At 39.2% G+C, this 22,551-nt stretch overlaps 1 protein-coding gene across 1 annotated transcript; it reads right to left on the minus strand.

The window, feature by feature from the left end:
* Window positions 1–13,426: 13,426 nt before the first annotated feature.
* On the minus strand, window positions 13,427–19,681 carry LOC104249006 (ceramide synthase LOH2). The gene is made up of 6 exons (XM_009805367.2): window positions 19,193–19,681; window positions 18,115–18,323; window positions 16,265–16,420; window positions 14,321–14,506; window positions 14,051–14,229; window positions 13,427–13,762 (listed from the first exon to the last, which is right to left on the minus strand). Exons 1-6 carry the CDS (start codon window positions 19,307–19,309, stop codon window positions 13,743–13,745), a joined length of 867 nt encoding a protein of 288 aa, XP_009803669.1. The 5' UTR covers window positions 19,310–19,681; the 3' UTR covers window positions 13,427–13,742.
* Window positions 19,682–22,551: the final 2,870 nt, after the last annotated feature.

The raw sequence follows: 22,551 nt of genomic DNA on the forward strand, positions 1-22,551 counted from the left end.
CTCAATCATAGCCGTCACCATTATCGACCATCACCACCCACCATCCCCACCACTCCAACCACCATATATCATTCTCACCCACAATCAACACTCATTCACCTCAACTACCACAATTGACCACCCTATCACCATCAATAACCACAGTCGACACTGTCCATTATTATAACATACCACCACCTACCCGCCACCTTTCTCAGTCACAACTACTACCACCACCCGCCATTATTAACTATCACAACCCGCCACCACCATCATCAATCATAATCGTCACCACTATCAATCACTACTAGCTACTAGCATGAACCACCATTATCAACCAAAACTACCACCGCTTCTAGTCGGCATTCACCCGTTAGCCATCACCACCAACAACTATCATATTTTAAAAAATTATATATTTTATTGATAGAATATTAGATTAGTTAGTATGCCATTTGAATTTTATGTTTATTAATTTTCAAATAGAGATAGATTTTATACATTCAGATGTTAAAAATCAAACAGTCTTAATTATTTCTATTCAAATCTTAATACACATCTTGATATTCAAATGTGTATTCGGATTCAGACGTCTTAATCTTAGAAAAAACAAATGAGGCCTAAGTGTATTTAGTTGGGAAATTGTTAAAACTGATGGTCAGGATGTGAAAAAATAGGACATCACTTGTTAAGCAATAAAATCAACTCCAAAGTAGGTAATATATATATATATATATATATATATATATATATATATATATATATATATATATACTCCCTCCGGTCAACAATAAGTGATCAATTATCACAACCGGGATTTTTCACCCTCGGGAGTCGTGATGACGCCTACTAGTGAAAGCTAGGCAAGCCACCATTTGAATTATCTACCTTTTTCTCATTTTTAATCCTTTAACAATTAAGAGCCAACATTATATAAACATCGGAAATTAAAAGTGAAAGACTGAAACGTATCATATTAATAAAGATGTCAATATCTATCCATACATAAACTACCCAAGACTGGTGTCACAACTTCACAGATTGTCTAGGAATACTACAAATAAAGGTCCGAAAGATTTATTACAACACTGTCTCTGAAATACGTAAAAGAAACAGAATAAAAGGATAGGAGAAGACTCTAAGGCATGCGGACGCCTGCAGGACTACCTCGGAATCTCCGGTTGGACTGAAGGCAACAACCCAAAGCTATGGTCCGAAAGCTGCTGCACCGGGATCTGCACACAGTGTAGAATGTAGTATCAGCACAACCGACCCCATGTGATGGTAAGTGCCTAGCCTAACCTCGGCGAAGTAGTGGCGAGGCTAGAACCAGATTACTAAATAAACCTGTACAGTTAAATCATATACAACGAAAAATAAAAGCAAGAATGTACAGTTAAGGATGGGAGGGGGAAACATGTTGCGAGAAAACATCAAATGATAACAGAAGGACAACAAGTGAATATAAGGAACACATAACTCAATTATCAACAAGAATCAGAAATCAAACAAGCGCACGACATCAGCCTTCGTGCTTTTACTCCCATCATCACCATAAGAATCAATATCATCTGCACGGCATCACCCTTCGTGTTTTTACTCTCGTCCTCACCATAAAAATCAATATAATTGGCACAGAATTGTACATCGTTCGGCACGACATCACCCTTCGTGCTTTTACACTCTTCCTCACAAATCATACACGACACCACCCTTTGTGAGAGAGTGTTAAAGCCATAACTCTACCTAAATCAAATACCGGCAAGGGAACAATAGTACAACAATCAAATCACTAACAATCAAAACGAGGTCAAAATTTTAATTATTCAAAAAGCCCTAACTCTACCTAAATCCCCAAATTTCTACCCTTAAGAACATGATTTAGGCCTAGAAATCTAATGTGTGTTAATGGAAATTGAAGAAAACAAGTCTAAGAACACATACCTATGGTTTTGCGGTGAAATCCCTCTTCAAAAATCGCCCAAGTTTGAGTTTAAGTGAAAAAGTTATGAATTTTTGAAGAAATCCCGTTTTGGTATTGTTTTTAAAAAGACCGGACAGGTACTTTATGCGTTCACGTGCCTTTGGCCGTGTTCGCATAGGCTTAATCCTCCTGGCCTATGCGTTCGTGAGCCATTGGTCGCGTTCGCACAGTGTTATGTCCAACCCATTCCCCAGCTCCCCCTTAGGCAGTGCGTTCGCGTGGACTTAGACGCGTTCGCGTAGAGAAACATACCCAAAGCTCCGCGTTCGCGTCCCAGTCAGTGCGTTCGCATAGTGTATACCGGCCACCCTTCCCGTTTGTTCGGTGCGTTCGCGTGGGTTACCACGCGTTCGCATAGAGTAAAATTCTGGACACTAGAAAACAACAGATACACCAGATTTCTAAATCCAAAAACACTCTGACGCCTATCTGAAACTCACCCGAGCTCTCGGGGCTCCAAACCAAACATGTACACTACTTCAAAAATATCCTACAGACTTATTCGTGCGATCAAATCTCCAAAATAACATCTTAAACAACAAATTTAGCATAGAAATCAAGGAAAAATCTCAAAACTTCCAAAGTATCAAATTTCACAACTACAAGTCCGAATCACATCAAACGACTTCCGTTTCTTACCAAATTTTACAGACGCATCTTAAATGTCATATTGAACGTGTACCGGGCTCCGGAACCAAAATAGAGGCTCGATACCATAAATTCCAAATATAATCTAATTTTTTAAAAACTCTTATATATATTCCAGAAAATAATTTTTTTTGAATATTTATTTCTCGGCTTGGGACTTCAGAATTCGACTTCGGGTATACGCCCATATCCCATATTTTCCTACGGACCCTCCGGGACCGTCAAATTACTGGTCCGGGTCCGTTTACCCAAATGTTGACCGAAGTCAACTTAAATTAAATTTTAAAGGCCAAATTAATATTTTATCACATTTCCACATAAAAGCATTTCGGATATACGCCCGAACCATGCACGCAGATCGAGGTGAGAAAAAAGAAGGCTTCTAAGGCCTTGGAACACAGAATTTACTCGTAAATCAAGTGATGACCTTATGGGTCATCACATCCTCCACCTCTAAAACAACCGTTCGTTCTCGAACAGACATAAGAAAGAGAAGTACCTGAGTCGAGGAAAAGACGGGGATAACAACTCCGCATATCGGACTCGGACTCCCAGGTCGATGCCTCAACAGGCTGACCTCGCCACTGAACACGAACAGAAGGGAAACTCTTCGATCTTAACTGATGAACCTGCCGGTCTAGAATAGCTATCGGCTCCTCCTCATATGACAAGTCCTTGTCAAACTGGAGAATGCTCAAATCTAACATGTGGGATGGATTGCCGTGATACTTCCGAAGCATGGACATATGAAACACTGGATGCACGGCTGATAGGCTCAACGGCAATGCAAGTCTATAAGCCACCTCTCCCACTCGATCAAGAATCTCAAACGGGCCAATGAACCTAGTGCTAAGCTTGCCCCTCTTCCCAAATCTCATCACGCCCTTCATAGGCGACGCCCGAAGCAATACCCGCTCACCGACTATGAATGACAAATCACGAACCTTACGGTCGGCATAACTCTTTTGCTTGGACTGAGCTGTACGAATCCTATCCTGAATGATCCTGACCTTGTCCAAGGCATCCTGTACTAGATCCATACCCAACAATCGAGCCTCGCCCGGCTTAAACCATCCAACCGGCGACCGACATCGCCTACCATATAAAGCCTCATAAGGAGCTATCTAGATGCTCGACTGGTAGCTGTTTTTGTAGGCAAACTCTGCTACAGGCAAAAATTGATCCCATGAGCCTCCAAAGTCAATGGCACAAGCTCAGAGCATATCCTCCAAAATCTGAATAGTACGCTCGGACTGCCCGTCCGTATGAGAATGAATTGTTGTATAGATCTCAGCTAGCCTCTCGGAAAAATAGGAGATTGCCACAAGAATGAAATGTGCTGACTTGGTCAGCCTATCAACAATAACCCATACTGCATCGAACTTCCTCTGAGTCCGTGGGAGTCCAACAACGAAGTCCATAGTGATACGCTCCCACTTCCACTCAGGAATCTCAATCTTTTGGAACAAACCACCAGGTCTCTGATGCTCGTACATAACCTGCTGACAATTCAAACACCGAGCCACATACGCAACAATGTCCTTTTTCATTCTCCTTCACCAATAATGCTGCTGCAAATCCTGATACATCTTAGCGGCGCCCGGATGAATAGAGTACTGGGAACTATGGGCCTCCTCTAAAATCAACTCCCAGTGCCTATCCACATTAGGCACATAAACTCGACCCTGCAGTCTCAAAACTCTATCATCTCCTAAGGTAACCCGCTTGGCACCTCAAAATTGCCGATCTCGGACACGCTCCAATAAAGAAGAACGAGCGACTGTGCAAGCTAACACACGACTAGGCTCATAAATATCCAACCTCACGAGCTGATTGGCCAAAGCCTGAACATCCAAAGCAAGCGGTCTCTCACCAACCGGAATATAATCAAGACTGCCCATGCTGGCTGAATTCCTTGTCAAAGCATCGGCCACTATATTGGCCTTTCCCGGATGATATAAGATGGTGATATCATAGTCCTTTAATAGCTCCAACCACCTTCTCTGCCTCAAATTTAGCTCCTTCTGCTTGAACAAATATTGCAGACTTTTGTGATCCGTGAACACCTCACATGACACGCCATATAGATAATGCCTCCAAATCTTCAACGCGTGGACAATGGCTGCTAATTCCAAATCATGAACTAGATAGTTCTTCTTATGAATATTCAACTGCCGAGAAGCATAGGCAATGACCTTGCCATCTTGCATCAACACCGCACCAAGTCCAATACGAGATGCATCACAATAAACTGTATAAGGTCCTGAACTTGTGGGCAAAACCAACACTGGCGCCGTAGTCAAAGCTGTCTTGAGCTTCTGAAAGCTTACCTCACACTCGTCCGACCACCAGAACCAGGCACCCTTCTGGTTCAACCTGGTCATCAGGGCTGCAATAGATGAAAACCCCTCCACAAACCGACGATAATAGCCTGACAAACCCAAGAAACTCCGGATCTTTATAGCTGATGCGGGTCTTGGCTAGTTCTTGACTGCCTCTATCTTTTTCGGATCTACCTGAATACCCTCTTCTAATACAACATGACCCAAGAATGCAACTGAACTCAACCAGAACTCACACTTCGAGAACTTGGCATACAACTGACTGTCTCTCAAAGTCTGAAAAATCACTCTTAGATGATGCTCATGCTCCTCCCGGCTGTGGGAATAGATCAAAATGTCATCAATGAAGACTATCACGAACAAATCCAAGTAAGCCCTGAACACTCGGTTAATCAAATCCATAAAAGCTGCTGGGGTATTTGTCAACCCAAATGAGATTACCAAGAACTCATAATGCCCGTACCGAGTGCGAAAAGTTGTCTTAGGGACATCGGATGCCCTAATCCTCAACTGATGATAGCTAGATCTCAAGCCAATCTTCGAAAATACCTTGGCACCCTAAAGCTGATCAAATAAATCATCAATCCTCGGCAATGGATACTTATTCTTGATTGTAACTTTGTTCAACTGCCGGTAATCTATACACATTCTCATCGATCCGTCCTTCTTCTTAACAAAAAACACCGACGTACCCCAAGGCGAGACACTAGGTCTAATAATTCCATTATCAAGCAAGTCTTGCAATTGCTCTTTCAACTCTTTCAACTTAGGCGGGGCTATATGATACAGCGGAATAGAAATGGGCTGAGTGCCCGGAGCCAAATCAATGCAGAAGTCAATATCCCTGTCAGGTGGCATACCTGACAGGTCTGAAGAAATTACCTCAGGAAACTCACGAACAATAGGCACAAAATTAATAGAAGGAACCTCGGCACTATAATCACGAACATATGCCAAATGAGCCAAACACCCCTTCTCGGCCATATGCCGAGCCTTCATATATGAGATAACACTATGGGTAGAAGGACCAGAGTCCCTCTCCACTCTAAATTAGGCAAACCCGGCAAGGCTAAGGTCATAGTCTTGGCATGACAGTCCAAGATGGCGTGGTAAGGAGATAACCAGTTCATCCCCAATATGACATCAAAATCAACCATGTCCAGAAGTAACAAATCTACTTGAGTCTCATGACCCCCAATCACAACTATACATGAATGATGGACACGATCTACCATAATAGAATCACTCATCGGTGTAGACACATATACAAGAGCACTCAAAGAATCACTAGACATGATAAGATACGGTGCAAAATAAGATAACACATAGGAGTATGTAGACCCTAGATCAAATAGAATTGAAGCATCTCTACTACAAACCAGAATAGTACCTGAGATAACTGCATCGGAAGCTCAGCCTTAGGCCTGGCTGGAAGAGCATAACATCGGGGCTAGCCCCACCACTCTGATCTACAACTCTGGGACGGCCTGCTACTGGCTGGCCTCCACTTCTAGCGGCCTAACCTCCACCTCTAACTCCTCTACCTCCACCTCTAGCACCTCTACCTTCACCTCTAGCTGGCTGAGCGGGCTGTGGAACACTCGGTGTCTAAAGCATGGCACGGGAACCCTGATGCTGAGAACTGCTCGATGCTCGAGGGAAAAATCTTGTAATATGCCCCATATCGCCACAAGTATAACAAGACCTCGACTGCTGAGACTACTGGCCCTAACGACCTGAATGACCACCCCGAAACTCTGGAGCGGCGGTGCACTGATAGGAGCTGGTGGTGCACTATAAGACTGCTGATTAGAATACTGCATATGAGAACCACGACTACCTGAAGAACCGTGAGAAACCTGAAGTGCTGACTGAAAAGGCCTAAGAGGATGGTCTCTACCATACGAATCCCTGCCTCCAGATGAGGCGCCACTGAATCTGCTTGAATGACGAGGCCTATTGTCAGACCCCTGACCACCTCCCTGTGATAGAACCATCTTAACTCTCCTGGCCACATTGGTCACCTCTTGAGAAAAATCTCACTCCCCGTCTCATTCGCCATCTGAAGTCGAATAGGCTGAATGAATCCCTCAATAAGCCTCCTCCTCACTCTCTCTCTCTCAGTGGGAAGTATAAATAGAGTATGACGGGCCAAATCAATAAACCTGGTCTCGTACTGAGTAACAGTCATAGAACCCTACTGAAGACGCTCAAACTACCTCAGATAGATCTCTCTCTGAGTGATAGGATGAAATTTCTCCAGAAATAGCTGAGAAAACTTATCCCAAGTCAAAGTTAGTGACCCAACTAGTCTATCCAAACAATAATCTCTCCACCAAGTCTTGGTGGATCCAGACATGCGAACAGTAGCTAAGTCGACTCCATTGGTCTCCACTATCCCCATATTCCTGAGAAACTCATGACAGTTGTCTAAATAATCCTAGGGATCCTTAGAAGATGCACCCCTAAAAGTGGTAGTGGAGAGCTTGGTAAACCTGTCCAATCTCCATAAGGCATCGGCAGACATAGTTGCTCCATCACCGGTCTGAGCTACCACACCCGGCTAAACTGCTCCAACTGGTTGAGCTGCTGGAGTCTAAAACTGGGGATCAATCTGCTCCTGAGTGTGAGTAGCAGGAGTCTGGGCTCCTCTTCCAGCTTGAGAGATGGTTGATGCTACAGGAAGTAAGCCTGTCCGGGTGACACTCTCCATAAGGCCTACTAGACGGCTAGAGCATCCTAGAGTACTAGGGTAGCAATGAATCCCTCTGGGACCTGAGCTGGGCCTACCGAAACTGCCTGGGGCGGAACCTCATCATCAAACTCAACCTGAGGCTCCGCCACTGGTGTTGTTGCTCTAGGCTGAGCTCTGCCTCGGCCTCTAACACGGCCCCAGCCTCGCCCTCTGCCCCTCATGAGAGATGTTGTTGGGGGCTTAGGCTGTTGATCAGTGGATGAGGAAATGCGTGTTCTTTCCATCTGCGAAAGAACAGAGTAAAAATTCAATTAGTATTGAGAAACCAAACCGCACAACAGGAAAGAACAGATGTGCGGGTTTTCCTAACTTTGTAGCCTCTGGGGGGTAAATACAGATGTTTCCATACCGATCCCTCAGACTCTACTAAGCTTGTCCGTGAATTGTGAGACCTAAGTAACCTAGAGCTCTAATACCAACTTGTCACGATCCGGATTTTCCACCCTCGGGAGTCGTGATGGCACCTACTAGTGGAAACTAGACAAGCCAACCGTTTGAATTATCTACCTTTTTCCCATTTTTAATCCTTTAAAAATTAAGAGCCAATATTATATAACAGTGCAAATTAAAAGTGGAAGACTGAAGCGTATCATATTAATAAAGATGTCAATATCTATCCATACATAAACTGCCCATGACTGGTGTCAAAACTTCACAGACTGTCTAAGAATACTATAAATAAAGATCCGAAAGATTTATTACAACACTATCTCTGAAATATATAAAAGAAACAGAATAAAAGGATAGTAGAAGACGCCAAGGCCTGCGGACACCTGCAGGACTACCTCGAAATCTCCGACTGGACTGAAGGCAGCAACCGAAAGCTGCTGCAGCGGGATCTGCACACAGTGCAGAGTGTAGTATCAGCACAAACGACCCCAAGTGCTGGTAAGTGCCTAGATTAACCTCGCGAAGTAGTGACGAGCCTAGGACCAGACTACCAAATAAACGTGTACAGTTAAATCATATACAACGGAAAATAAAAGCAGGAATGTACAGTTAAGGATAAGAGAGGGAAACATGATTCGGGGAAACATCAAATGATAACAGAAGGACATCACGTGAATATAAGGAACCCATAACTCAATTATCAACAAGAATCATAAATCAAACAAGTGTACGGCATCACCCTTCGTGTTTTTACTCTCGTCCTCACCATAAGAATCAATATCATCTACATGACATCACCCTTCGTGTTTTTACTCTCGTCCTCACCATAAAAATCAATATAATCGGCACGGAATTGTACATCGTGCGGCACGACATCACCATTTGTGCTTTTACACTCTTCCTCACAAATCATACATGGCATCACCCTTCGTGCTTTAATACTCTCTCACCAAAACAATTCACGGCATTACCCTTTGTGCTTTAATACTCTTCCTCACCCAAACAACAATCACAAGCAATAAGGACAAGGAAATAAATAAAATCACAATCAAATCTCGGCAAGGGAACAATAGTACAACAATCAAATCCCGGCAAGGGAACAATATCAAAAGCATCAACATCCCGGCAAGTGAGACAATATAACAACCCTCTTCTTTTTATCACAGTTACTTCACAACTCACTTCACAATTTGAGCCAATGCTCTATAAGGTTCAATTGCCAATTATACTTCCACAAATCATTTTACAACTTGAGCCAACACTCTTTATTATTCAAATACCAATATTACTTCCACAAGTTTTGCTCAACAATAGAAATCATCACACAAGGCATGAACAATACAAATGGAGTCACATTAATCATAGTATAAGACTCACAGGCGTGTTTGACACCAACGTATAGATACTCGTCACCATTTCTATATGTCGTACTTAATAAATAACACATAGTAAATAGGACACAACTCTTAATCTCTCAAGCTAAGGTTAGACTAAACACTTACCTCAAACTTCCACGACCAACTTAAGCCTCAAACACCGCTTTTCTTTTTGAATTCGCCTCCAAATTACTTGTATCTAGTCCAAATTAATTTACAAATATCAATAAATGCTAAATAATTCAACCCCAATGCTAAATTAAAGGTTTTCTATCATTCTTCCCAAAAGTCAAAAATCGACTCCGGACCCGCTTGGTCAAAATACGAGGTTCGGACCAAACCCATTCATCACGAGCACGAATATGTAATTAGTTTCAGAATCCGACCCCAAAACGAGGTCTAAATTCCAGTTATTCAAAAAGCTCTAACTCTACCTAAATCCCCAATTTTCTACCCTTAAGAACATGATTTAGGCCTAGAAATCTAATGGGTGTTAATGAAAATTGAAGAAAACAAGTCTAAGAATACATACCTATGGTTTTGTGGTGAAATCCCCCTTCAAAAATCGCCCAAGTTTGAGTTTAAGTGAAAAAGTTATGAAATTTTGAAGAAATCCCATTTTGCTACTGTTTTTACAAGGACTAGACAGGTACTTTATGCGTTCGCGTGACTTTGGCCGCGTTCGCATAGGCTTAATCCTCCTGGCCTACGCGTTCGCGAGCCATTGGCCGTGTTCGCACAGTGTTATGGCCAACCCATTCCCCAGCTCCCCCTTAGGCAGTGTGTTCGCGTGGACTTAGACGTGTTTGTGTAGAGCAACATACCCAAAGCTCCGCGTTCACGTCCCAGTCAGTGCGTTCGCATAGTGTATACCAGCCCCCCTTCCCGTTTGTCCAGTGCGTTCGCGTGGGTTACCACACGTTCGCATAGGGTAACAGTGTGGACACCAGAAAATAGTAGATACACCAGATTTCTACGTCCAAAAATACTCCGACGCTATCCGAAACTCACCTTAGTCCTCGGGGCTCCAAACCAAACATGTACACTACTTCAAAAACATCCTACGGACTTACTCGTGCGATCAAATTACCAAAATAATATCTTAAACAACGAATTTAGCATAGAAATCAAGGAAAAATCTCAAAACTTCCAAAGTATCAAATTTTATAACTACGGGTCCGAATCACATCAAACGACTTCCGTATCTTACCAAATTTTACAGACGCATCTTAAATGTCATATTGAACGTGTACCGGGCTTTGGAACCAAAATACGGGCTCGATACCATAAATTCCAAATATAATCAAATTTTCTAAAAACTCTTATATATATTCCAGAAAATAATTTCCTTTGAATATTCATTTCTCGGGATTCGATTATGGGCATACGCCCAAGTCCCATATTTTCGTACAGACCCTCCGGGACCATCAAATAACAGGTCCGGGTCCGTTTACCCAAAATGTTGACCGAAGTCAACTTAAATTAAATTTTAAATGCCAAATTGACATTTTCATCACATTTCCACATAAAAGCGTTCCGGATATACGCCCGGACCGCGTACGCAAATCGAGGTGAGGAAAAGGAGGATTCAATGGCCTCGAAACACAAAATTTACTCGTAAATCAAGTAATGACCTTTTGGGTCATCACATCAATTTGCTTTTTTATTTTGGTCCAAAATAAGTGTCCATTTATATAATCAAGAAAAAATTCAATTTGTTTTTCCAAAATTACCCTTATATACGTATCCCTAAAAAGACTTTTACTCCTCACGTTAAATTATGCTGCAACATTTAATTAAGGGTAGTTTAGTTACACTACTTGTTTTTGTTTAAAATTTAGTATTTTCTTAATGGGTGTGCCCAAAATAAATTGGTCACTTATGTGGACAGGAGGGAGTATTGAATAGTTGATAGATTTGTGGAAAGTAAATATCAAATTTCACATGTATATCTAAAGTTGTTCTCTTGGTCAACACTTCGAGAGATTCCTTAATAGCAACTTGATTATTGCAATTTCCAATTCCTTTTTAAATGGTTAGCATAAATGGTCGCAATAAGAACTTACTTAGACCGATAATTTTAAGAGTTAAAATTGAAGTGAGAATATATAACACTTAGTAATGCATAAGTTATATATATATATATATATATATATATATATTGATTTGATATAAAATATTGATGGAACAAATTATTACCGATGATCGCATTTAGTAAGAAAAAATGCACAACATTTTGATACTCCTGTGGTCGCGTCCTTAACCCTAAAAGCTCTCCTATGGCCGCATATGGCTTCCAGTTTTAGTAATAGTTGGCTGAGTCATCAGCTCATCTGGTTTTCAAAATAGGATTTAACTTACACACATTTACAATTCAAGATATATGTACTTTAATGTAATTTTGGTCCATTATACAATTAAGCTAATCTATTTTTTAGATTATTAACTTTGCTTATGCTTTTTAAAGTTTACTAATTTCATTTAAAATGAACAGGCACCTACATTTACTTTTATATGATATGATAGCGTATAAATTCTTTTACAATATGAATATATACCAATAATAAAGCATAAGTTTGAGTCTTCAGTCCCATGAGCGCATACAAGTCGAACTCTCTAATGGCTATTTCATTATGTCACTCAAAGCACATATGCGGCTAACTTCCACCGTGATGGACCACGTTTTATGTCTCAATCTTACTAAAATATCTTTTTTGTTTGTTTCATCAATTTTCCTAAAAGAAAAAGATATTTTTCACCAATTTAATGCATTTCTTGTATCCTACTATCAAAAGTGGCAAGAAAAGTCAACTCTATGTAAATAAATTCAACTCCTTATTTTATCAACACTTTTCAACTCATGATTTCCATTTAAATAAATACAGCTAAGCTTTTAGGCTTGACTTTTGCACCATAATGAAACGAAACAATTATTAAAAAATACTAGCCCGTTTGGACATTAAAAAAAAATCTCTGTTTTCTAAAAAAAAATTCAATTTTTTTCGTAATCAGCGTTTGCTCATAAAATTTCCAATTTTCCCTTGAAGATGCATTTTGGAAATTTTTGAAAATTTGAAAAACTCCAAAAAACTGTTTTTCAAAATTTTCACTCATAAAACTTCAAAAACAACCCAAAATTATATTCATGTCCAAACACAACTCTAAATTTCAAATACTATGTTCACTTGAAAAAAAAATTCACCCCACTTTGGAATTTTACAGTTCTTATGTCCAAACAGCCACTAAGTTTTCGTCGAGAATAACTGACACCTCATAAAGGACGTTGAGTTACGCACAACAAACAAAAATGTAGAATGATCTTACATATGAGCATGTTCATAATTTAACCATCTACCTCCTTTCCGTTTCAAGTTGCTGCTGTTCTTTTCCTTTAAGGGTCTTTTAATGGTACCAGCTTTGATGCACCTCGATTATTCCATAGGGTATCAACTGCCACCCAGGAAGGAATAGACAAAAGGAAACAAATCACAGTAATGTTTTTATTTCTACTGGAATTTGAACCCTAAACTCTTATACATTTTTCACTCATGTGGAAATTTAAGCCCTAACCTCTTATGATCCTAAACCATTTCATTGAGCCGAGGCCACACCCTTCACACTTTTTCCCTCGAGATTTATCTGTATAGAGTATTATACTGCTGTATCTTTTCTTTCTTTTTTAAAAATCTATTAACCAAATCTATCGACTATAATAACATATTTCGTCAACATCCCCCAAATAGGTTTTCCCAAAAAACGATCGTATATACAAACATAGGCACACGGCGTCACAAAATTAAGTTCCAATTGCTCGTTCACAAATAGTTACTCCAATAAACATTCACACCCAAATGCATTCAGGGGCAAAAATTACTCCATTCCTTATATGTACGTACTCATATCCTCGCTAGTAAATGAAAACATCCAGCAGCAACAAAGGACAAGGCAATCATAAGTGAAAAACTGAAGATTGATTGCTTGAATCGTTTTGAATATACTTGTTTAGGGAACAATTATACAAGGAGATACCTATTATTTTGTACACCAAAAATGTAAGACAAGTTAAACTGATAATATCCCCGCATCTAATCATACTAGTTCTACTTCTATAGTCAAACAAAAACAAAGAAAAATTAATGGACTATAAAACGTAGAAGGATGTCAAGCTAAGTCTATTGGGAAAAAGAATCAGATGCAGACCAAAACCTATAACTCATATGCAATCTTCCAAGCTAGCACGTTTCTGCCGAACAATCTGAGTATCCAAATTAGTCGTCATCTTCCGAATCTGTACTCAGAAGGACCCCCAAAAAAAGGTCAGCTTTTAGCCCAGTTCAGTATAAATGTGTTAAAGAACAGATATCATTAGTTCAATTAAACAAAGAGGAACAGTCGTTATCAGTTTAAGATCTACAAGAATATGCTAGCGTGAAAAGGTACTTTCATTATGCATCTTCATTCTCATTTTGTCTTGGGGTAGGAAAAAGACATAAAAAGGGAACAACGCGTATATCAGCACAAATTCAACAACATAGTGTGCTTGTGCTAAATTCAAAATGACAATTAAGACGCTTACCAGATCTTATATCTTCCCCAACTTTCCCTCTATTTTTCAACTGTCTCGTGATCATTGAACATATGAGAATCCACCAATACAGGTGGAACACAAGCAGGGTCAAGAGCATTGTGTTGAAGATGTAGTATAGCATTATATTGTATGCCTCTGACAACTTCAAAACCTCACATAAATAATAGCTGGGAAATGAACACATTGAATTAATTAGGGGAAACTGGAAAAAGAAGGGGAACAACATCATATGAGTAGAAAATCTAACAAGGACCTAACCTTGAGGATCGTATGACCCAAAATGGAAAGAAAACCAGCCTAAGTATGAACCAGGAGACAGCAAAACAACCAAATAATATGCTAGCTCCAAGCTCCTTCTCCGAATATTTACACACTTTGGCAGCTTCAAGAAAGACATCACTTGCATCATGTAATGCAAGAATAACTATCCCGATCCGAAAGAAGCTACAGATGTCAAAAACACGTAAAATTAAAACACAAATTGAAACAGATGAAAATATGAGAATCTAGATTCTTTTTATGCCATTGAATGAAGTGGACATATCAGATGACGTACAACAAGTCATCATTAAATTATTGCGGTTACAGAATGATGAACTCTCAAATGTGTTTGCAGCCAATTCATCGAAACCAGTTAGAGAAGGAACATCTATTATGTCTTAACATTCAATACGAGGAAAGAAAATATTCTGCCGTACTCCTCCATCACATACTTTCTTCCTCATAAGAAGACAGCCTTTTCTAGAAGAAAATTTTCAACTAGGAGAATTAGCTCAACTTTGGAATTACAGCATAAAAACAGCGTTTGAGTCTAATGTTGACGAACTTCAAGAAATGACTTAATAGATTCAAGGGAAATCAATGTTGAGAGATCAGCAAAACTATAACTCAAACAAAAGTAGCAAGATAGCTGTGGCTAATTATAAAGCCAAGTTATGTAAACTTGTTATCCAGTTTTCCTGAAATCAACAGATTAAGTAAACAGAGGGAAATGATAAGACGTTCAAGGTTGGTCACTTTTCTTGAATACATCAGATGAATTCAAAATGGACAGTCAGGAATAACTATTATTTGATTACCCACGAACAACTTCAAAGATTAATTTGGGACCTCTTTTCCGCTGTAAAGGAGAATGTTGACCATATTCTGATCAACCAATGACCGGCGAAAATGCTAAATAACTGTATCTGCAGACTGAGTTACAGATTCGACCAATTTGGGGAGATGGGGAAAACATTTATTATTATTTATTGTTTTGATTGATATCTAGCAACCATTTCATTATTTTCAGTAAGACAGCTATTAGCATCCTTGTGCAGGGGACTAAAAGGATGGTACTGGCTAAGTCAAATTTGACTAAACTAGTGTTGCCTGCTGTAGACATTATCTAAAGTGCAAGAGCTGTTAATGCGCTTATGCATACTCAATAAATGAATCAACAATGAAAAAGTGGTAAAGAATCAACATTTAGAAGAAAGGAGCCAATTTAGCATCCTCATTCCAGGAAATCTCAGCAATTTTTCTTTTTCAAAAAAAAAAAAAAAAAGCAAATAGTGTGACATATTAAGCATATCAATGCATTGGAAACACGTGCTCTATTTCAATTCTCAAAGGTAGTAAAACATCAAATTAACAAAAACATCAGATACACTTTTCTTAATTCTATCTCATCTACAAGTTACATGCTCTGCATCCATTTAAAATTGATAATTGCATGTCTTCACAAATGAATATGCAAAACAATATTAATACGGTAATTTTTTTGGCAGAATATTATTACAAAGTTTGGCATATATTTTTCCTCCTTTGGAAATAAATGTTCACATACTTTTTTTAATCTCTTCTATATCAAGAACCAGCTTTTCACAATTTTAACATCTACTTTGACTTAGCATCCCTTCCCCCTACGTCAACTGAAAACAAAAGGAAAAAGCCATCTCTCGAAGTATGTTAAAGAATGTAGTCGTTGGTGGTTGAATGAATGTGAAGAATTGCATGGAATCAAGCGTATTTACAATTCCTACTTATATTGTGCCTGACATAGACATAGAGACCTTAAGAGTTTTGCTAACTGCATACTTAAATCATATGCGTATTTTCACGTCAAACTAGGGTAAGTCCCAAAATCAAAAAGAAAATAAAGAAAGGAGGAAAGTGATAACTAAGAAATAAAAAGTACACCTCCGGTGAAGTAAACCTTACCTTGAAATATACGAGTATGAAATCAGAATAACTGTCACTATGTGATGAGACATCATTACAGCAAAGTCCTTCCGTCGTGTTTCCCAAACAAGGAGCGCAGCAATGGAATAGACATAGAACCCACATTGGCACATATAGATAAGTTTTATGCCAGACCTAAAATGAGAAATGAAACATAGGATGTCAAATTCTATTAAAGGCTCATGTGAACCTTCTATTAAAAGATGCCTATAAAAAAAAGTTGCCCGAAAAAACTATGTTGCTCGGACTCTCCGAAAATGTGGCCGGATACGTGTCGGATCCTCCAAAAGTAGTGCATTTTTGAAGGATCCGACATGGGTGCGGCTACATTTTGGAGAGTCCACGCAACATAGCCGAAAAATCATCTTTCCATTCTCACAGGCAAGTATGAAGTGCAAAATGTTGCCCACAGTTCTAATGATTCTAGCAAAAATCAACTTTTGGGGGCATTAAAAGTTTGCATTCTCAAAAACGGACACATGGATTTGCATTTCTAGTTGAACTTCTATTTTCACAACAAAAACAGAGTTTAACGCATTAAAATGACTGCAACAAAGCGTGATGTTAAATCAGAGTAGAAGTCTAGCCTAGACAATAATCTAGTGTCTTAAGAAGTCCTATTTCCTTTTTTTGTTCAACTAGATGGTGCTTGTATCCAATTAGAAATAGTTTGATGAGTTCTCTGCAACCAAAGGCCTGCTTACAGCGAAGAATGAGCAAATATAAACTTGGGATTATAAAAGGTACTGGGTTTAATAATCAGGGGAAAGAGGGGCATTCCATAGGAAATTTAATAATATTACTACCATTGAGAACAAATCCTAGCATACAGGGTTGCCCCTTCCAGAACTTATTTCGGTTCTTTGAGGGGTAGAGATGACTCCTTTTGCTTGGTCTTGATAGTTGCCACAACAAGGTCTTTTTGCCTTTTTGGCTCTTTCTTTATATATGTGTGTGTAGCCCCTTAACGCTCTTGCAAATAGAACTATCAAGTACTAGACAAGATACATACTGGTAACAATTAAGCGATATTTTTTTTGTTTGGCAGCCTACCAGCCTCGGACTCTTGATCTAGTGGCATGAAGAGGACTCTCTCAACAACTATGAACAAGAATGGCCAGTATAACTGAAAACAGAAATTGGCTAGGGCCCTGCGGGTAACAATTAAGCAATATGGCATCGACTACGAAAAGTAAGTATTTTTTAGTGGATACTCTATCCATCGCATAGTGATGATACCCTATCCACACTATATGAAGCTTCAAGAAATCATCCATGGGATAGGAACAAAGAGGGTCCTAATTTTAGCGTTGTATAACCACCAAAGGGAAAATCATCAGTGCAATCAAACCCAGTGAAATCAGCACTCAATCGAGAAATTAGCAAATCACCAAACATAAGAAGAACAAAAGCCTTGAGAAGAGATTTCTGACAGTACGGTGGCGACATATAATTTTCTTATCTCTTTTTTCCCATTATAAAAAGCAGCAAACATTTGGTATAGGAGAAAAGAAGATACTGCAAAACTTAAGAAACGCAACTCTAATGTGAGGCTCAATGGTGGAAACTTAATAAGAAAAGCATACGTCAGCTTATTTAATCCTAATATATGAACTTAGCAACAGATTTCACCACTAACTATACTAATTTGAATTGAACATATAGCTGGCATTATGATGTTTCCCTCAAATAGGACATGGAACTATTTCTTTTCTTGCTTACTCAATTATTTAAAGTAACAACTCCAATTTGACCTTTAAACAGACAGTACATGCTGACTTCCATATGTCATATACTAGGTCATAGCACGATTGGGATGTGATACTCACGATAGTTCCTGATTTGGCCAGCCCCTGAAATATTCCTTCACATCTAGGAACCATGGCTCATGATATGCAACTTTCAGGACACAACACTCAATAGTGCCATAATAAGCAAGTTTCCACATGGATTCAGAGCATTTAACAATTTTTCCTCTTGTAGCCTCATCATTCTTCAGATGGGCGGTTCCCAGATGCAGCAACCAAATTGCCAGTCTCTGGAAACAAGGTGAAGAACTGTAAGAAACATAGATATGCCAGAAAGATGGAGTAAAATAAACAACTTAACCAAAACTACCAGGTAGCTGCCAGTGAGTAAAATTCACTTTCTATCATCTATACTCAACAACATCAAGAAAGCAGTAACTGAATCTTAGTTCCTTATTATCACTACTTTCAAGCAGTTAAACTTATTGTTTGCTAAACGAGGGTAAAAAGAAATAACGTCACTATCCAAAACAAGTTATAAAGTGGTATTCATCAAAACATGAGTCCATGAATCTTTACCACTATGCAAATGGATGGCAAGTTCCAAATTATATCTCAGTATTCCCGACGTAGGACCAATAACGTTTACCATAAATTTTTCAGAAGGGGCATTATTGCGAAGGTGTGCCATTGAGAAAGTTAATGATGTAATCCCATATTGGTAAAGCTTAGGCTACTAAACAGGTAGCTCTTACCATTACACCAGAATCCAGGCACATGAATATTATTAAATCCGATTTAATTCAATCAATTAATAACAGTCTTAAATTAAGCCTAAAACTTTTCCATCAGGATGTCTTCCAAAAAGTTCCGCCCAGACAAACAAATTAGACGGGATCTATAATAACGAGAGCATTGAGCAGAAAGAAACAGCACATTCCTATGCGTTCGTTTTAAGAATGTTAGTACTAATTTTTATTGGTTGAAAAATGACGTCCATTTTCACACTACTTCCTTTTACGCAATCCACTAATTACAATAGTTAATATAAAAAACTTTACCCATGTTTGCAAATTAAAGATTAATAATTAAATAATCAATAAAACAAAGATAGTACTAGAAGCATTTAATGAGGTACATTAAGCAGTTGGAAGCTTACACGAAAAATGAATCTGTCAAGGATGAATCTGGCTCCGACGAAACCAAAAGCGAAGTAAATGACATAGAAGAAATGAGAAGGGGCAGGGGCAGCATTGTTCGCCCAAATCGAGTCCATGAATAGAGGATTAGAACCTCAATTTCCAAATGATAACCAAAATCGCACAACGTGATGAATCCACATCTAAATTCGACCAATGTTTCCAAATTCAATAAGATTTCGCCCTTCTGCCCACCGCAGTGCCAAGTCCGATGGAGAAGCAAATACGGGTCGGACTATCGCGGGGGTGGGGTTGTGGAGAGAATCAGAATCAGAATAAAGAGTATGGTAACGGAATAGAGGAAGTGGGAAGTGTGAACAAAAGAAAATATGGGGTGAGATATGGTGGAGATCTTGTGAATGGCGGGGTGTGCTTTACGTACCCATTTTGCTGCTCTCAAATCTCAATAAATTTTAATGATGCCTCCCACGCACCTTCTAACTTTACCTTCTTCTTTTTTTTCTTTTTTTCCCTTATACGGTACGTACCTTCCAAATCCTATTTTGTTTTTATTTCTTTTTCATACCTAACATGCAAATAAGAATACTTAAACGTCTCAACGAGACTGGGGCCTAAAGCCAAATTTTAAAGAGAGACGCTAAATAAGAATATCAAAGATAAATTTGCAATGAAAAAGTATAAAATAAAGGTAGAATAATAAAATCGGCCAATAGTTTGATAAGTTGACATACAACAACAACATACCCAGTGAAAACCCAAAATGTGGGAGGAGTCTGGAACCAAAATGTGATTCTTTTAAATTCAAATAACCAAAATGTGTGGAAAAAAAATTAGTGACCAAAATATATATAAAGCCTTTGCTAAAGGCGCTATACCTTAACGGTCGTTTGCCCAGTTAAGTAGAGCGCTTTCAGCTAAGGCGTTATATTTCAACTCAAACGGGTGGAAAGTATAGCGCCCCTAACAAAAGGCGCTATAGTATAACGCCTTTTGTTAAGGCGCTGACAAAATCTGAGTAGAGATCTAGACTAAATCGCAATTGCATGCAATGAAGAAGAAGAAGAACATAGCTGAAAGAAGAAGAGAAATGAGGAAGAAGATAAATTCTGTTATTCTGTAAAAACTAACTCAATTAGTGCAGAATATCTGCTTTTATACAAATCTCTCATACGAGTCACGCGTGTGATAAGGGTAAAAAGACTAAAATACCCCTGTTAACTAACATAACTACCAAGTTTTTAATACTCCCCTTCAAGCTGGAGGGTAGAAGACATCCAACACTCCAAGCTTGGAAACTAATGAGTGATGTTGAGCTACAGATAGACCTTTGGTGAGCAAGTCTGCAAGTTGCAATGCAGAACTGACATGGTGTGGTGTGAAGAGCCCAGATTTGACTTTTTGTCTGACAAAGTGACAATCTATTTCTATGCGCTTGGTTCGTTCATGGAAAATAGGATTCTCAATAATTTGAACGACTGCTTTGTTGTCATAGAACAGTTGGACTGGTTTAGAAATTAGTATCTCTAATTCTTCTAGAAATCCTAATAACAACAACTTCTGCTGTCACATCTGCCATACTTCTATATTCTGCTTCTATCATACTAATTGTTTGTTGCTTTTTTTATTTCCATGAGATTAAGGAGTGATAACTAGGGATTCTAGCATATTTTATGCTCTTTTTTGCTTAAGTTTTGGATTAAAGTATGTACAAGTATTCCCAAAAGCTAACTATTTGTGCTTGTTTGCAGTGTTTGGTCAAAAGTGACAAGGAAGTCACAATCAGCTCAAAAAGGAGTGGAACCTACACAATTCAAAGTTGAAATCAAAGGGCGCTGACAGCGAGAAATAGCAGCGGACGCGGAGGATCTACCGCTAAGGCAATCCTGATGCCGCTCTCAGCGGATTGAGGATTCAGAGAGTGTACTTTCAGCTTAACAAGTTACCGCTGCCCGCGGTGAAATTGCGTGGCAGCGGTGTCATCTGACGCGGCCGCGGTCAAATTCTCGCCCTCAGTGGAAGTGAGAATCAGAGAACTAAGCTTGGAGCTTAAATTGAAGACTGCGGTCCCCGCACATATTTTGCGGCCACGATTGGAGGAGCGCTGCGGTGGTACATTTTCCACTCCCGGCGGACTCAGAGTTCATACCAAGTTCAGAGGAGAAGAACCACAGTCCGCGCTTGCTTTTGCACGGCCGCGGATGTCCAAGCGCTGAGACGATCCATTTTTCGTTGTCAGTAGAATCTCCGTAGGGGCAATTTTGTCCAAAAAATTTAGTTGTGTATAAATAGTTCTTTTTCATATTTTTAGGGCATCTGTTGTTTTGTGGAGCACGTGAACGACCACTTTTTGCTTTTTAGAGTAATTTTAGAACATCTTTAGTAATTAATCTTAGATTTTACTCTTGTAATTACTTTTTATGGCATATATTTCATCTCCATCTTTGATTTCTTCTTTGATTAAAAGTAGCTAAACCCATTAGCTAAGGTTGTGGCCCAACCCTAGTGTGGGTATTTAATGGGTCTTCAATTTTAGGGTTTAAATGTTGATGGGTTCATGATATTTAGTTTGATTCATGCTTTAATGGTTGAATTGGTGGTTCCAAACACTGATTTAAGCCTTTTTGACTTAGGCTCTTCTTGAGAAAGAGAGACTAAGTCTAGGAAATTCAAGCTAACAAGGAATTGGAGTGCATTCAAGAGATTGATAGCCCTAATTAAAGGGTTAAACCTAGAAATAGTAATACCCAACTTGAACCAATCTTTCTTGCATTGTGTAAACACCTAATTGGGCTTGAGAAAGCCAATTAGGGCAAAGTCACTCAAACTACCGAGAAGTATAGAGTGAGTAATTATGTGCAATGGTTATATCATGATCCCAATTACAACAAGTTTGTCCTAAGTTTTAGACCCCGTTAGATACCCACCTAGGTGCTTCCCTAGTGCCTTTTTACCAATTGAGAAAATCCTTACAAAAATATCATACTTAGCTTAATTTCAGTCTTCATTAGTATTAAAAGTAGAATAGCAACCAAAACAAAGCATGATTGGAAGTGCAATTAAGAACATCGCACATAGCTAGATTAGATAGAAACCCAATTCCAAACCAATATTAGCTCTCTGTGGATTCGATCCCGACTTTTCGGGTAGAAGCTGCATCGACCACTCTTGTCATTCTATAGTGGTATAGGGTTGGAGCCGATCACTTTTTGGCGCTGTTGTCGGGGAGCTATACAGTTTTGGCTATCTATCTGACTAGTTTTATGTCTTATTTTTCTTTCCTTTTGTTATACTAACTTGTGTGAGTTAATCGTTCCAGGTACAATATGGCAAACAATGATCCTATCGGAAATGCTATCCC

Source organism: Nicotiana sylvestris, chromosome 1 (assembly GCF_000393655.2).
Source record: "Nicotiana sylvestris chromosome 1, ASM39365v2, whole genome shotgun sequence".
Taxonomy (NCBI): Eukaryota; Viridiplantae; Streptophyta; class Magnoliopsida; order Solanales; family Solanaceae; genus Nicotiana; species Nicotiana sylvestris.

Coding starts and splice junctions, on each gene's coding strand:
- LOC104249006 (XM_009805367.2), bottom strand. CDS start 19,309: ATGGACTCGATTTGGGCGAACAATGCTGCCCCTGCCCCTTCTCATTTC. Junction 14,507..16,264: donor TCATACTCGTATATTTCAAG/GTAAGGTTTACT, acceptor TGACATCTGTAG/CTTCTTTCGGATCGGGATAG. Junction 14,230..14,320: donor TGGGTCATACGATCCTCAAG/GTTAGGTCCTTG, acceptor TTCATTTCCCAG/CTATTATTTATGTGAGGTTT.